At 43.0% G+C, this 15,545-nt stretch overlaps 1 protein-coding gene across 6 annotated transcripts in view; it reads left to right on the top strand.

Annotated features, from left to right (window-relative positions):
• The window catches only part of Ank1 (ankyrin 1), a 132,151-nt gene that overhangs the window by 43,927 nt on the left and 72,679 nt on the right, over positions 1–15,545 (top strand). For all 6 annotated transcript variants that reach the window (XM_042679429.1, XM_042679427.1, XM_042679426.1 and 3 more), the window contains exon 3: positions 11,275–11,373. In XM_042679429.1, the coding sequence (XP_042535363.1) occupies positions 11,275–11,373 (99 nt within the window). The remainder of the gene's footprint in view (positions 1–11,274; positions 11,374–15,545) is intronic.

Genomic DNA, 15,545 nt, shown 5'->3' with positions numbered 1-15,545 from the left:
CCCTGCCAGTAACATCCACATGGGGCTGAGGGCTTCTGTGTTATTGGGGCCTGCAGAACAGGTTCTGTTCATCCTGGAAGAATACCAGTATGTTAGCCAGGTTTAACCCTCAGAGAAATAAGAATGAGAATCAGGATGAGTAAGTGTCTTCAGATCATCCTGTCTGGGGTTCCTGCACCTGAACAAATCCTCAACAGGCTGCCCATTATCCTCCACCATAGCTAGAGACCAGAACACCAAAAGCTTGGCTTCCACAATCCCTCCTGTCACTCATCACTTCCTCTTTGCTTTCCTTGAAACTTTACATCGATTCCTACCTATAGGACAATTACAAAAACAGTACAAAGATTTCCCACATGTCCCTTGCTCACCCATATTCTCTGAGACAGTTTCATGGACTCTCCATGCATTGCTCCTATCCATCTACCTGTCCACTCATCCATCCATTTGTATATAAGACAGTATGTCATTCTCTGTCCTATCCCTAGGCTTTCAAGTATACACCAAAAGTGTGTTGTGTGCGTGTGCGTGCGTGTGCGTGTGCGTGTGCGTGCATGTGCGTGTGTGTGTGTGTGTGTGTGTGTGTGTGTGTGTGTGTGTGTGTGTGTGAGTGAGTGCTGGTACTGTGGCTTGAAGTCAGGGCCTCATGCTCTTGCATGGTTTTTTTGTCTAGTTAATATGGAGATAGAGTTGCAGGTACTTTTCTGCCTGAGCTGGCTTCAAACTCTGATCTTCAAAGCCTCTCCTGAATTGCTAGGATTACAAGTAAACTTCAGGCACCCAGCTAGAAAGGAAGCTTTCTAATGAAACGACCTTCAGGAGATCAGTATAGATGCAACACTATCATTTCATAGATTTCAATGAACCTCTGCCAATGGCTTCAGCTTCTCCTTCTGTCTGTGTCTCCCTGTATCTATCTCTATCTCTGTGTCACTCTTCTACCTTTTCACTTGCTGCCTTTCTTGTTGAGGATTCTTCCCAGGGCTTTGCTTTGGACCTCACATCTTATCAGTCTCATTTGATCTGGAGTAGCACCTCAGACTTGGCCTGTCTGGTTCTGACTATATTCTATTCTGTGGTGGGGATCTCAGCTATGTTACTCTGATGTTTCCTCGTGGCCCAGGTTAAGGCCTTAGCTTCTTGGCAAGCTGTGCTCCTGACCACCGCTGGACAGGTTAACTTTGATCACCAGGTAAAGTAGGTGATACCCTATTTTTTTTCTGCTGTGAAATCATGTATATTTTTAAATTTTGAAATTGACCTATATTTTATTGAGGGAAGGATTTTGATACAATGTCCATATGTGTTCCTCCTCACACTTTCAGCCACCAGCCTTGGCATCCATTGATGACTTCTGCCAGTATCCACTACTGCTCTGATGGTTCCAGAAATGGATTATCTTTCCAACATTTGTTCTGAACTTATTATCTGGCATTCTATCAAAAGTTAACTTTTCTTTCTTCCCCATCAACTGATTTTTTATTTTTTTATACCTGTTTTGACTATGGATTCCTATGCCATTCAATGGGCTTTAACCTGGTATTGTTATGCTTGAGTATTAAAATCTAAATTAGAGCAACAGGAGCCCTTTGGATATATCAACTTCTTTGTTCTTTGCTGTGTTACCTTACTTCCTGGCACATGTTACCCTAGGTATATTTTGTATTTTCCCTATCGTAGTCCTGGATCAGCCATTTCTCCAAGATGGGTTCCTGCTGTTGAGGATAAGAATTAGATACTAAACTCTGATTTACAACCATTGTTCCTGGATCTAATCTGAGAAGTTAGGTTGCGTAGCCAAGTGGGATAATATGCATTGAAACCTAGTTGTGTAAACTCTGTGTGGACATCCATGTCCTTGTCAGGGCCGCATCATCTGGTAGCTCATTTTTCTTTTCCTCATTCTCCCCTTTCCTCTTTTTCTATCTCTTTTCCTTCTCTCCTTTTCTTCTCTTTTTTGCTTTGATTCTTTTAACTTTTTATTGTATTAACAATTGTATATTGAAACAGTATTATATTCAAATAGGGGTTTCAACTTAACATTGTCATTTTATTAATACAATGCATCTTGATCAGTGTCACTCCATCTTTCTTCACTACCCCATGTGTCCTATGCCCACACATCTATGTTTCTTAGTTCCACTGTCACATATGTACATGTCATATGTATATGACTGTATTTGCCCACCGTTCTTCTTTGTCTAGCCCCCTACCCTTGACTCCCACTCTCCTCAGTCAAAACATATTTTAGTCCCCAGACATTCATTTTGTTAAACTATCTAGTAATGGTTCAAAGGGGTTCCTAAGTCTTATATTGAAATATTTGATCTACTTAAAGTACAAGGTCAGAAACTGATCCAGTTTCAATCTTCTACATGTAAATATTCAGTTTTCTCAGCACTATTGGTTAAAAGAGGCTACCTTTTGTCCAATATTTTTGCACTTTTGTCACTATTTGGGCTCATTTCTGGGTTTTGTAGTCTGTTCCATTGATCCTCAGATCTGTTTTTGTGCCAGTACCAAGCTGTTTTAGTTACTATGGCTCTGTACTATATCATTGCAACTTTTTGCTCAAGATTTTTCTCTCTCTTTCTCTTTCTCTCTCTCCCTCTCCCTCTCCTTCTCTTCTTCTTTCTCTCTCTCTTTTTCCTAGGGATGATAGAACACAGGGTCCTATGGATACTAAGCAAGTGCTCTACCACTGAACTGAGCCTATAGCCCCATTCATTTTGTTGGTTTTTTCAGTTGAACACATGGGCAAAGGAAGTGTTGTATCAAGATATAATTGTCCAGAAGCTCCTCTCCCTGCTTCTCAGCTACTTTTGGCCACTCAATCTTCCTGGCTTCTCTGCTGTTGTTATTGGGCTTTCTTCTGACTTTTGTTTTCCCACCAAACATTCTCTGGCCAGGGACTCCCTGTCTTTGTTTGACTGATAGGCAGCTAGCCTGGTAAGCTGAGCTAAGAGCATACCTGGAGGTTTAGAAGCAAAGACCAGGCTTCCTAGTGACTCTATTAGCATGTTAGCCTCAATCCACTACTTAGCTCACAGAAAGGAGGTGGGGACAGAAATAATGAGTTTCAGGAGTGGGAGGGCCAGGTGGGCCTGAGGGCCTTGTGCTGCCTGTCTCATGGAGGCAATGAAATAGGCAGCCATTAGACAAGGGTAAGTCAGATCATGTGTCCTCAGGAGACTAGGCATCGCTTTTGATGTGCTTTTAACTCTTTCAGAGTGTTGTGGGACCTGAGGACACCATTGCCCTCCTATTTGAAGCTTTCTTTTGCTCCTAACAGGAGAAGAGTTGAATTTTCTGTGACATGTCTATTGTATTTGTACATTTGAAAATCAATTAGTGTAATTGGGGCAGTCAGAGGAGCTAAACAGAGGGACAGTTTACTGAGAACAAATGTCTGGTGTTACATATTTTGCCAATCAAATTGCTCACAGTTGGTACAAGAAAATACTCAAAATCAAATCATTCTGGCTGAATTGGACTCTTTTCTTCCTTCTTCATCTTAAAAACATTAAAAGAAGCACAGCCTGGCTGAGATTTCCCCTCTAGTCCGACAGATTGCTTCTCTGAAGAATTCTCTAAGCTATTTTACCTGAAAAAGAGCAAAGGCACATGAAGAACTCCAGGTGTAAGTGAATAGTATGAGCATTTTTTCACAATGAAGAGCCTAAAAAGGTGAAACAGGACCATGTAGTATAAAAGTACATGGCCTCAGAGGTTCAGTATAGAGAGAAAGTAAGAGGAAGAGGGCTTCAAATGACATTGCTATCACCCTAAGAATGAGAGAAAAGCTGGATAATCTGCACAATTATAATTCTTTCTGACCCATTTTAGGATTAAAGTAGCAAGCTAAGCAATCAAGTGGACTGAATTCCAAAGAGGGGAAAAGCCCTCTAAGGAGAGACCACATACACTATTTTAGCTTTACAGAACATAGAAGAAAAAGATAGCCCCATTTAGGTCAAAATCTTTGCAACTCTTAAAGGCAAACTACAGGCCCAAATGTCCAGAACAAGCTTTTGTCCCAGGCCTCAACTGACTGGACTAGAGAGAGAGAGAGAGAGATGCCCTAGTGGCTCAAGTGTGTAGAAGTGACGAGTAGATGTGAGACTAAGGTAGAGGTAAACAGGTACAAGGCTTTAATAACTTCCCCAGATTCCATACTCCTTCGAAGCTAGAGAAGACTCTCTGCCCTTCAGACCATCTTCAAAAACCCATTCTCCCAGAGGTGGAGTAGAAAGAATGCCTCTGCTTCTGTTAGGAACAGGAGACATTCCTGCTCAGGGTCCAGGCTCCCTCAGAAGCAGTAGTGCAAGTGCTCTAGGCTTCTGGGGAGGCTGACAACTGACCCAAGCTAGGGTCCCCCTCACTAAAAAGTGAAGGTTGACTTCTTGAGGCTGCATGGGGGAGACCCTGTCTGAAGCCAGGTACATGGGACAGCTAAAAGCTGGAAAGACTAGCAACACAGTGTCTGGCCTCCTGTGCAAAGCTCTCCTTCTAGAGAAACTCAGAGACAAAGGCATGCTAAAATTAACAATGAGACTCAAGCTCAAATCGACTTCTGACTGGGCTGGCTCAGCTTCCCACCCAGTGCTAACATCACAGCTGAATAAATGCGTCCATTTCTTCTATAAATGCTGTTTACTTCCATCTCACCTGTTTCTTTACACATGGCATCTGGCATTCAGTTAAAAGTTATAATGCTGCTAAGTACCAGTGGCTCATGCCTGTAATTCTAGCTACTTAGAAGGCTGAGGTCTTAAGGATCTTGGTTCAAAGCCAGCCTAGGCAGGAATAGCTGTAAGACTCTTATCTTCAGTTAACTACCAAAAAGCCAGAAGGAGAGTTGTAGTTCAAATTTAGAGCACTAAAGCCGGGCGCTGGTGGCTCACGCCTGTAATCCTAGCTACTCAGGAGGCTGAGATCTGAGGATCGCGGTTCAAAGCCAGCCCGGGCAGTAGAGACCGTGAGACTCCTATCTCCAATAAACCACCAGAAAACCGGAAGTGGCGCTGTAGCTCAAGTGGTAGAGCGCTCGCCTTGAGCTGAAGAGCTGAGGGACAGTGCCCAGGCCCAGAGTTCAAGCCCCATGACCGACAAAAAAAAAAAAAAAAAAAAAAAAAAATTTAGAGCACTAGCCTGGAGCACAAAAGCTCAAAACCAGTGCCCAAGCTGTGAGTTCAAGCCCCAGGACCAGCAAAAAGAAAAAAATTATAACACACAAAGTAAGACAATTTAAAACAAACAAGCATTGCCAAGAGACAAAGCAATCAACAGAACCAGATCTGATGAGCAAGATGCTGGTGCTACAAACAGACTTTAAAACAGCTAAGAAGGAGGGGATGAAGAATAAAGGGAGAGAACAATGGAAAGAGTGATATTGTACCCATAACCTGACCTGTGGACTTGTGACCTCTTTGTACAACTATTGAATAATTAAAAAATTAAAAATAAGATGTTGAAGGATCTAGTGGGACTGTGGGTCATACTCATAAAAGAGAATTTTAGCAAAAAATGTAAACTCTTAGTTAAATGAGATGCTAACAGTGAAATCTGCTCAGTGATGAGGAATTTCAGTAGGATGATCAATAGACTATAGCTTGAAAAAGAATTTGAAGAGAACTCAAGGGAAATTGTTCAACTTGAATCAAAGGAAAAGAGTAAGGTAAGAGTAAGAAAAACAGAACAGCACTACTGAAACTCATGGGACAGTCTCCACTGGTTCTAACACATGTGTAATGAGTCACTGAGGGAGGAGTGTCTACAAGAGAACTAGCAAGCTTCTGTTTCCCTCCAGGGAAAGCCATGTGGTTGAAAAATGGCTACAAGTACTGAATGCTTTTCTCCAGCTTCTAATCTAATGGAAGCATTTACTGTCATATTGCTCCATTTCCTTTTTGCTTATATCCTACACCCTGTTATTTGAAGGAAGAAATATGTGATTTATCCCACTCATAATCCCCTCAACAGCCTGCCTGCCATTTGGCATCAAGAGAAGCGGCAGTGAAGGTTGGATGGAGTAGCTGAATTGCAAGGCAAGATCTAGCAGCATGCCTTTCACTTTTGGCAGCCAACTTACACTTGGTTAAACTAAAATAAAACATATGGTTCCTGGTTTTGAAGGGGTGGAAAATTACTATTCATCCTTGTCCATAGCCATAGCTAAGAAGAATAATTTGTATTCCTCTCCTTTTGAATTTGAGCCATAGAAAAAAATCTGTTTAAGCCAGGTGTGGAGTTCCTGTCTGTAATCCTGGTTACTCATGAGGTGGAGTCTGGGGATCAAGGTTTAAGGCCAGCCTGGGCATTAAAAGGTCATGATACTCCATTTCAACCAATGTTTGAACATGGTGATGCACATGCACCTGTTTGTTACTCCAACTACTGGGGAAACACAGTGCTGGGCAAAATGGTGCACACCTGTTTCTTCAGTGTGACATGGGGAAGCACAAGTAAGAGCACTGCAGTCCAGTCTGGATGCAGTAAGAACTAAGATTATACTTTAAAAAGTATCAAGGCAAAAGAGACGCCAGAGGAGGGGCTCAAGTGGTAGAGTTCCTGCCTAATTCTGAACAAAATCTGTTTCAAGAAAAAAAAAGCATTCATTATAGTATGGGTATCAGGAGTGTGCCCTACATGGATTAGTTATGCATTTGATGAGAAACAGCACAGGCTACTTAGCATATAGAAGAAGGAAATTGGTTTCAGGCCCTCAGCAACTTCAGTAACTGGTCGGCTGCTGAACTGACATCTATCTACTGAGAGGGAAGAAATTTTGCCATTGTGGATCTGGGCGTTTGTGCATCTATTGAAGTCAGCTGTTTGTGAGAGGAAGAGGAAGGTGCTTGATGAGAAGGTCTGTGAGTGTGGTTTCTAAAACATTAGCTGGTGGATTTAAAATATAAAGCCAGACATGGCTTCTCATCTTGCTGTTGTCAATGACTTTGCATTCCTGGCTCCTCATTCTTGTTACCTACCTACCCCTTACTGAGAAGCTACCTCCTCGTCCACTAATTCTGGACTCTTTTATGGTGGGGGGGGGGCTGATTTCTTATTTTATATGTTTGTATGTCACCCTTCCCCTAAAGGGAGTTTTTCAAAGGAAAGGTTTGCATCTCACTCGTCTGTAGCACACTTCCAGGCACAGTAGGTTCTCAGTACATGTTTGATTAGATTAAATGCAACCTGTGTTGAGACCAGTGTTTGTTCAGTGATTTGCACACATGATTTTATTGTGTACTAATTTCCTGGGTCTTCCTGCACATTTTCATTGGTTATGACTGATAGACTTTGTTTTGGTTTTGTAGCTCAGATAAGGACATTAGATGACCATCACCACAGTGACAGGTATAAAAGTACCTTAGAGAAACTGTTGCAGACAAGTACAAATGTAATGAGAGAGATAAGGAGGAGTCCTAGAGAAGAAAGAGATCATTGAATGAGGATGTGGGAGGGAAGGTGAGTCAAGCTGTGAGAGATGCAAGAATCCTGTCAGTGTGTCTCTTTTGTGTGGAAGATCACCTTCTGCCAGGAGTGTGGCTTTGGGAAGGAGGAAAGAAAAGGGATTAGACCAATGAGTAAAATACTAGAATCAACTGAGATCACAGTCTGATCTACAGGGATGATAGCTGGCACTGAGTATGCTCGCTCTATACTTCTGGGTAACTGAAAAGGAGAAAGTATGTTTTCATCTTCTACTGAAAAGAAACACACTAGCTCATGGGAAACTTTTCCCTGGGAAGTCCAGCTTGGTTCTGTGTAGCTGTTCCCTGACTTCCACTGATTATTTGGCTGCTCAGAACCTTGGTTTTCTCAGCAGTAGAGGAAGGGTAGACGCCAAGAGTTTCTAATCCCTTTCCATTCCAGCATCCTGTGGTCAGATAGAGCATCTAGAATCCCTGTGGGTTGAGGCCTACACATTGACTTTGAAGAATAAGACAAACCACCTAGCAGAAGTAGCCATTGACATAAGCTGTTTGCTCCCAGGGCCATCAACCTAGACCTTTGAAGGTTTCAGAACCATGGGAAGCCCATCAATGGCTTCTGCCCAGGAAGGCCATGAAACCCACAGTCAGCCCCAAGTCTACCTCCTGCAGCTAGCAGATGATAGCAGGCACTATGGCCTTCTCCTGGAAACTTCTCAAAGTGACCCCAGGCACCTGCTTTCCTTGCCTCCTAGAACTTTCTGCAGGTGGGACAGAACAGTAGGCCTTGTGGAGGAAGGAGCAGGGCTTTTCCTGAGGCCTGCCCTTGGGAATAACCAAGTCTGCAGGGAGAAGCCAGGCACCAGTGGTTCACGTCTATACTCCTAGCTACTCTGAGGATTGAAGTCAAAGCCAACTGGGGCAGGAAAATCTGGGAGACTCATCTCCAGTTAACCAGCAAAAAAACTAGTGTATAGTTCAAGTGGTAGAAGTGCTGGCCATGAGTGAAAAATCAAGTAAGAGTAAAAGGCCCCGAGTTCAAGCCTCAGTACCAGAACACACACACACACACACACACACACACACACACACACACACACACACACACACACACACACACACACACACACACACACACACACACACACACACACACACCTCTTCAGGGAGGGTCTTTGGGCCTCCTGCTGCTCCTCTCATTTGACAAATCACTTTTTTCCCCAAATTTGTGTTTTGCATATTGGATTTAAGAGACTTGGGTTTGTGTCTGTCAGGTACTCTTGGCCTCCCCTAGCATCCTTTTCTGACACTACGTGTTTTCTGACACTATGTGTAAGTCAGGTACTCCACAACCTGTTCCCATGATTAAGCTCTTACCTATCTTTGATCTGACAAATTCATTCAATGGGCAAGGGGGATGGTGAAGAATCTGCACTGTACAATGAATGGTATGCAAAATCTGTAAGAAGAGAAAATGTGAGGCGATTGTCGCATTGCCAAGAGGAACTGTTTGGTGAAGGGCCCATTCCATCAATCTTAGCCTACTTATCTGTGAGTGCATGCGAGGGTAAGGTCATACCCTGGTAAGTCCACTGTGTTAAGGGCAAAGATTTGGCCAACTGCATACAAAAGCTATTTGGGTGTGGGGCAGGCTTAATCTATATAACACACAGCTGAAGTTCCTTTTGCAGCTGTGTCTTCCTTTCCTCTAACTCTTGATATTTCTGTATGCCTACCCTGACACAAGCTCTGATGTAGGGCGTCTTCTGTACACATCCATGTGACTCCATGACTTTCCTTTGTTACTTAAGACCTATCTACTAGTAGGATAACTAGTGCCTTCCCCCTTGAGCTTTAAGCCTAGGATGGGGTTTCAGAGATGCTTAGATAGGTATGTCAGGGCCCACATCTCATGCCAGAAGCCCATGAGGGTCATTTTTATAGTCATAGCTATAATGGATAGCTCCATGACCTTCTCTAGAAAGGAAGGTGCCAGAACAAAATTGACTAAAACTGAATGTTGGAAGGGGTAAGAAGAGAGATGAAAGAGGAGGAAAAGAAGAGGTGAAGAAGAGGACAGGATAGAGGAAAGAGGGAGAGAAAAGAAGGGGAGAAGAGGAAAGAAGCAAAAGCAAGGGAGGCAAGGAGAATGGTTTGTTGGGAAGGAGGCGGTGTGAGCAAAACAAAAAACATAGGATGGGAATTACTCACTGACTAAACTTATTTTCTGTACAAAGCTAAGATCCATTAGAACTGAATTTTTTTCTATCCACTGTCAGAATTATTTGTTGCTCTGAATAGCACTTTTTGATGTCTACTTTTGCCAAAAATTTCAAGACATTTGTGTGTAAGGGTCATGATGGGGAAGAAGAAGGGTGGAATGTACCTTGGACCCAAACACTTTTCCTAGAGCACTGTGGCTCCACCTGACCCAGCAGAACTTGAATGGGAGCTCTGCTCTTTTTTTTTTTCTTGGTCCTTGGAGTTGACACAAGACCTGGGTGCGGTCTGTGAGCTTTTGTACTCAAGGCTTGTGTTCTACCACTTGAGCCACAACTCTATTTCTGGCTTTGAGGTGGTTAATTGGAAATAAGAGTCTCACTGACTTTCTTTCCCAGACTGGCTTCATACCACAATCCTCAAACAGGCATAAGCCACCAGCACCCAACTGAGAGCTCTGCTTTTGTGGGCTGATTTGGGCATGAAAACCATGTTTTGCTTCTTTTTTTTTTGGTCAGTCGTGGGGCCTGAACTCTGGGCCTGGGCACTGGCCCTCAGCTTTTCAGCTCAAGGCTAGCGTTCTACCACTTGAGCCACAGCGCCACTTCCGGCTTTTTTCTTTTTGCTTATGTGGTGCCGAGGAATCGAACCCAGGGCCTCAGGCATGTAAGGCAAGTGTTCTACCACTGGCCATCTTCCCAGCCCATGTTTTGCTTCTTTTTGGTTTCCCTACAACACAACAATCAGGCAGGCTGTGGAAAAGAAATGAATACTGGTTTTTCTACTAAGGAAATCATAGATGAATGGATAGTACTACTTATGGCCTCATATAGCACTCCTATGGCTTCCTTTTGAGGTTTTTCATCTAACTAAGCACATGCAGTCTCTACAGATATTGAGGATGCAGTGATTTGGTCTCTGGGCTTTTCCTGGTCATTACTGAAGCTATTTCAGTTAAGTGGGATGCCTGTGATAGCTATGCATTAGTGTAAAAAAAAAAAATACCTGAGAATATAAAGTTAATAAAGAGAAAAGTGTATTTTGGCTCCATTTCAAAGGATTAGTACATGATCACTGGCCAGTGCTTTGGAACTGTGACAATGGAAGCCAGGAAGTGAGAGACAGGGAAGAGATCTGCATTCCCGTGTCTTTAAGGGCATGTTCTCAGAGACCTCAACATCCTCCCACGGGCCCTACCTCTTAAAAGTTCCACTTCTCCCAATAGTAGCACTGGCTGGTGATCAAACCTTCAACATAGGTAACTTTAGGGTATACTTCCAAACCACAGTAATGTCTAAATTAGGCTGCCTAAGATCTGAATTTCAAGGTCCCTCCTTGGTTCCAGGAGAGCTTCCCCAGGTTGATTCAAATCTAAGGCATACTGGTCCTGTTATCTTCTTTGCTCTTGTGGTACTTGATGCTCCTACATAAGGGGTGCTAAGGGAAGATTGGGGAGGCTCCACTCTGGACCTGTTTAGACCTCTTAGCACCCCTCCAATTCTGCCTGCCCCTCCCTGCTCCCCTCCCAGCTGAGAAGAAGCCTTTTTCCAGCCACTTGGAAGGGCAAAATGCACATTCCCATTAACCTAACCACACCCTTTCTGCCTCTTTGTTTCAGAATGGGTTGAATGGCCTGCATCTGGCCTCTAAAGAAGGCCATGTGAAGATGGTGGTTGAACTTCTGCACAAAGAAATCATTCTAGAAACAACAACCAAGGTATGTCAAGCAGGGGAGGGAAGGTTAATTTTTGTTGAAAATTTAGATCCTCAGATTGTCCCAAACCTTGGCTTAGACACAAGTCTTTCTTGAGAGAAACCCAAACATGATCCTGAATTTCTGTTATCCCTCTAATTGTGTCCTAATTCTCTGAGTACTGAGTACCATCTGAAAAACTAGACCCTGCTTCCAGAAAGGTTCGGTGGGTTTTTATCTTATTCTCATCACTAGATTCTAAAACAACCGCCCTTTCCTGGTAGCTTCATCCTCCTCAAGGTTCTAGACTCATATAGCAAGATTGGAGTCTTAGAAACTGCAGTGCTGGCTACCTTGGGTTCCTGGTTAAGAAACTTCCCACTCTGTGATCTTAGGCAAGATACTTCAGCACTGGGAAGCCTGAGCCTCCTCAGTAAAACACAGGATTTGGTGTAAAGGTCAAGTAAAGTGGTGCACACAAATGAGGTGACTGGCACACAGGAAGTAATAAACTGGCGACTATGTTGTTGAGGGCTGTAGAAGAAATTCTAGATGCCTCTGCAAACTTGCATTGTTCAGTCACTGAAGCAGCATTATCTTTTGTGATAAGGTGTTTGGCACAGAGGCATCTATTAATATTCATCTGTAGATTGAAAGACAATCTTTTTTACTGATTCTTTGCATATGCTAAGCATGTACTCTACCACTGAGCTACACCCCCAGCCCCAAAAGCAAGTTTCATTTCTTATATGCACGCATCTTATTTATTAAACAGGATGCAGCCAGTAATTGTAAAAGCACTTATCTCCATTTACCAGCTCAAGTTTCCTCTCCCTGACTTTCCCATGTCTTCATGCTTGAGTTTTCCCCAGCCTCTTAGGTCCATTTGTTATTTTTTAAAGGGCCACACACAGCCTCAAATTCAGCTCTATGCAGCAAGCATTCTGCTGCAGTAGAACTGTATGTAGAGAACAGACATCAGTTATGGGTAGGAAATGAACTACCAAAATATTTTAAATACATAAGCATTTCTCAAGGTAGAATTCTGCCATTTTCCCCAAGTTCAAAGATCAAACTGTGCTCATTAATGAAGTAATTGGAGTTATTTATAGGACATTTTCCTGTATTCCTATGACAAATAGCAGTGTTTCCACCAGCTGCTTCTGTGTGTGAAGGGTTACAATAATAATCACTATAATTCTTGTTATTGTTGTTGTTATTATCATTATTATTAATGATTCTCTCACATGCCTGATTTAAGCAAGTGTTTGTAAGTTACCGGACTGGCTTTTAGGGCCAACATTTCCCCAGGATCTGTGAAAATATTACACTTTCTCCTTTTACTCCCTCTGCTTCCCCACCCTTTGATTGTTATTTTGCAGTGAACACTGGCATGTCTGATTTATAGAAAATATATAAGCTCATGTAATTTTATAGAGGGAGGAAAAGAGGTGAAACTCAAATCATGTGCTAAGAAAGTCTCCTAGCAGACTGAGGATTTGTAATTATTCTCTTAAGCCTAGAAAGATAGGAAATAAAGCAAAAGCAAGAAACTAAAGCCAATCTATGTTCCACAGTTGTACACAGACATTGAAAAGCATAAGACAAACCTTTCTCCCCTTTTCTGCCTCCCCTAAGAGGCCAGAGATCAGTCCCTGAGTGATTTTGGACAGCTTTCATCTCCCTGGAGAATAGCCTCCCTCACTGAGCTTCTCCCCTCCACTTGAAATCACACATCATGGATTCTGCCATCCTTTCTTCTATGAGTCCCTAGAAATGGCAAAATTGGGTATTTATGGATCAATATAGAACAAGTCACTTTTCCTGCTCCTTCAAGGTCATGGTCTTTCAGAAGAGAGAGCAGGACAGAGAACACAGAGACTATGACCTCTCTCTGATTCCATGGCCCAGGCCCAGGATACTTCTTCTGGAGCCTTGGTGTGTGTGGGGGAAGAGGGGCAGGTAAGATGGGTATATACTCTCAAGCAAGTGCACACGTAAGGGGCCAACAGCCCACTTCACAGGGTCTCCCCTAGGTCCTTATTTCTTGCCAGTGCTGCCCTCCACACAGATGCATGAACCAAAACCCATCAGGTTCCACATACGGCCAGCTCCCAACGCTCCTGTTGGAAGAGAGCTCTGACAATGGTAGACTTCAGACAGGAAGGGTCAGATGGAAAGAAATGTTAGAAGCATGCCTCTTCAGGGTGAAGAAACTGAGTCTCAGTGGCTCGGATCCTGACACACACTCTCAGTATATGGCCAGCAAATGAATGGACACAGGGCACATGCCTCCTTCTCTATGCCATCTACAAAGGTATCACTTGGAGCTCTGAGTTTTAGTTTCTAGAGAAGCTTCACTTTCCAGCAGCCCTGTTCCATAGCAAACAAGTTAGACCCGAATGCCAAAGGCTCTCACTGGAGGCTCTTCAGACTTCTATGAAAAATTGTTAGTAGGTGCTAGGAAGGTGGCTCAGAAGTAGAGTGCTTGCCTTGAGGACCTAGAGTTCAGGCCCTACAACCAACAGAAAAAAAAAGAAGAAGAAAGAAAAATTGTTAATATACCTCTATACATTTACCTCTGCCATTTGCTCTCTGGTATTTAAGAACGAACCTTTTACTTATCAAATGAGACAAGAAATCAACATGACCATTTAGGGAAAAAACACACAGGAAGTTTTTGCCTCCTATGTACCTCATTTGGCATTTAAACCAAAGTTCAAGCAACAAAAACCCCTTCCAGCCCCTTAGGGGGTCACATCCCTCCTGTGGCTATTAGAAGGATGCAGGAGTTATATAGCCACGGAGTTCATCACTGATCAGTTCCACCTCAATGAGGACAGTTTGCCTGCAGGTGATAGATGGTTCAGTGCAAGGACTAGATTTGAAGTTCCCTCTTGTCAGTTCTGGAGCTAGATTAGTACATGTTTATGTAATTTAGTTTAAAAACTATAGGTAGCTGGGCACTTCTGGTTTACACCTATAATCCTAGTTACTCAGCAAGCAGAGACCCTAAGAATCATGGTTCAAAGCCAGCCCAGGCAGGAAAGTCTATGAGATTCTTATCTTCAGTTAACCAGCAAAAAGTCAGAAGTGGAGATGTGGCTCAAGTGGAGGAGTGTTATCCTTGAGAAAAAAGGCTCAGGGACAGTGCCCATGCCCTAAGTTCAAGTTGCAAGACTGGTACTTCCATGCATGCATGCACACACAAACACACACACACACACACACACACACACGCACACACACACACACAAACACAAACTATGTACAATCTTTCCTAGGGGGAATATCAAACTCTGAACTTCTCAATATTCTAGTCCTTTCTATAAAGTGGCCTAGTATTTGCATATAACATACACATATTCTTCTACTAACTTCAAACCATTTTTAGATCACCTACGTTGTCTAATAGAGTACAAATGCCCTGAAAATTTTATTGTATCATATTGGTTAGTGAATGAAATACATTTGTAGTACAGAAGTAGTACTTTTCCAACTGCTTTCTGTCCATGGTTGTTTGCATCTGAAGTTGCTGAACCAAGGGATACAAAGGACCTACCAAACTATGAGAAATTAGGTATGCTCCTTAAGTAGATATATGCATCTAGCTGCAGTCCCATTTCCTCTACTAGCCCTATTTGGCCAAAGTACCAAATAGTGACTGTCCCCAGAATGTCATTGAATAAATGTGCAGTAGAATTATGGAAGGGGGGGCTGGGAAGGTGGCTCAGTGGTAGAGCGCTTGCCTTGCATGCCTGAGGCCCTGGGTTCAATTCCTCAGCGCCATATAAGCAGGGAAAAAAAAAGCCAGAAGTGGCACTGTGGCTCAAATGGTAGAGTGCTAGCCTTGAGCTGAAGAGCAAAGGGACAGCGCCCAGGCCCAGAGTTCAGGCCCCACGACTGGACCCAAAAAAAAAAAAAAAAAAAAAAAAGAATTATGCAAGAGTTCATAGGGGCAGCAGTGCTGACTTTTTGGCCAGGACCCCCAGGTCAAGAGTAGCCTGGCAGGAAAGCTAGCTGGCCAGGGTTGTGAGCATCTAGAAATAACAATGTTCCTGGCCCTGCATGCCTCCACTACTGTCCAGTATCTGAGAAGAATCAGACACAGAGAAGCCTGTACAGTAAACTCATGTTCTCAGAACCTTCCCTTATTTCCTGTTATTGCTTCTTACCTTTTAAACATTTAAAACAAT

This window comes from Dipodomys spectabilis, unplaced genomic scaffold (assembly GCF_019054845.1).
Source record: "Dipodomys spectabilis isolate Male_0828 unplaced genomic scaffold, ASM1905484v1 ptg000052l, whole genome shotgun sequence".
Classification (NCBI taxonomy): domain Eukaryota; kingdom Metazoa; phylum Chordata; class Mammalia; order Rodentia; family Heteromyidae; genus Dipodomys; species Dipodomys spectabilis.
The sequence above is the reverse complement of the archived record's forward strand: the minus strand, read 5'-3'. Positions and strand labels throughout refer to the sequence as shown.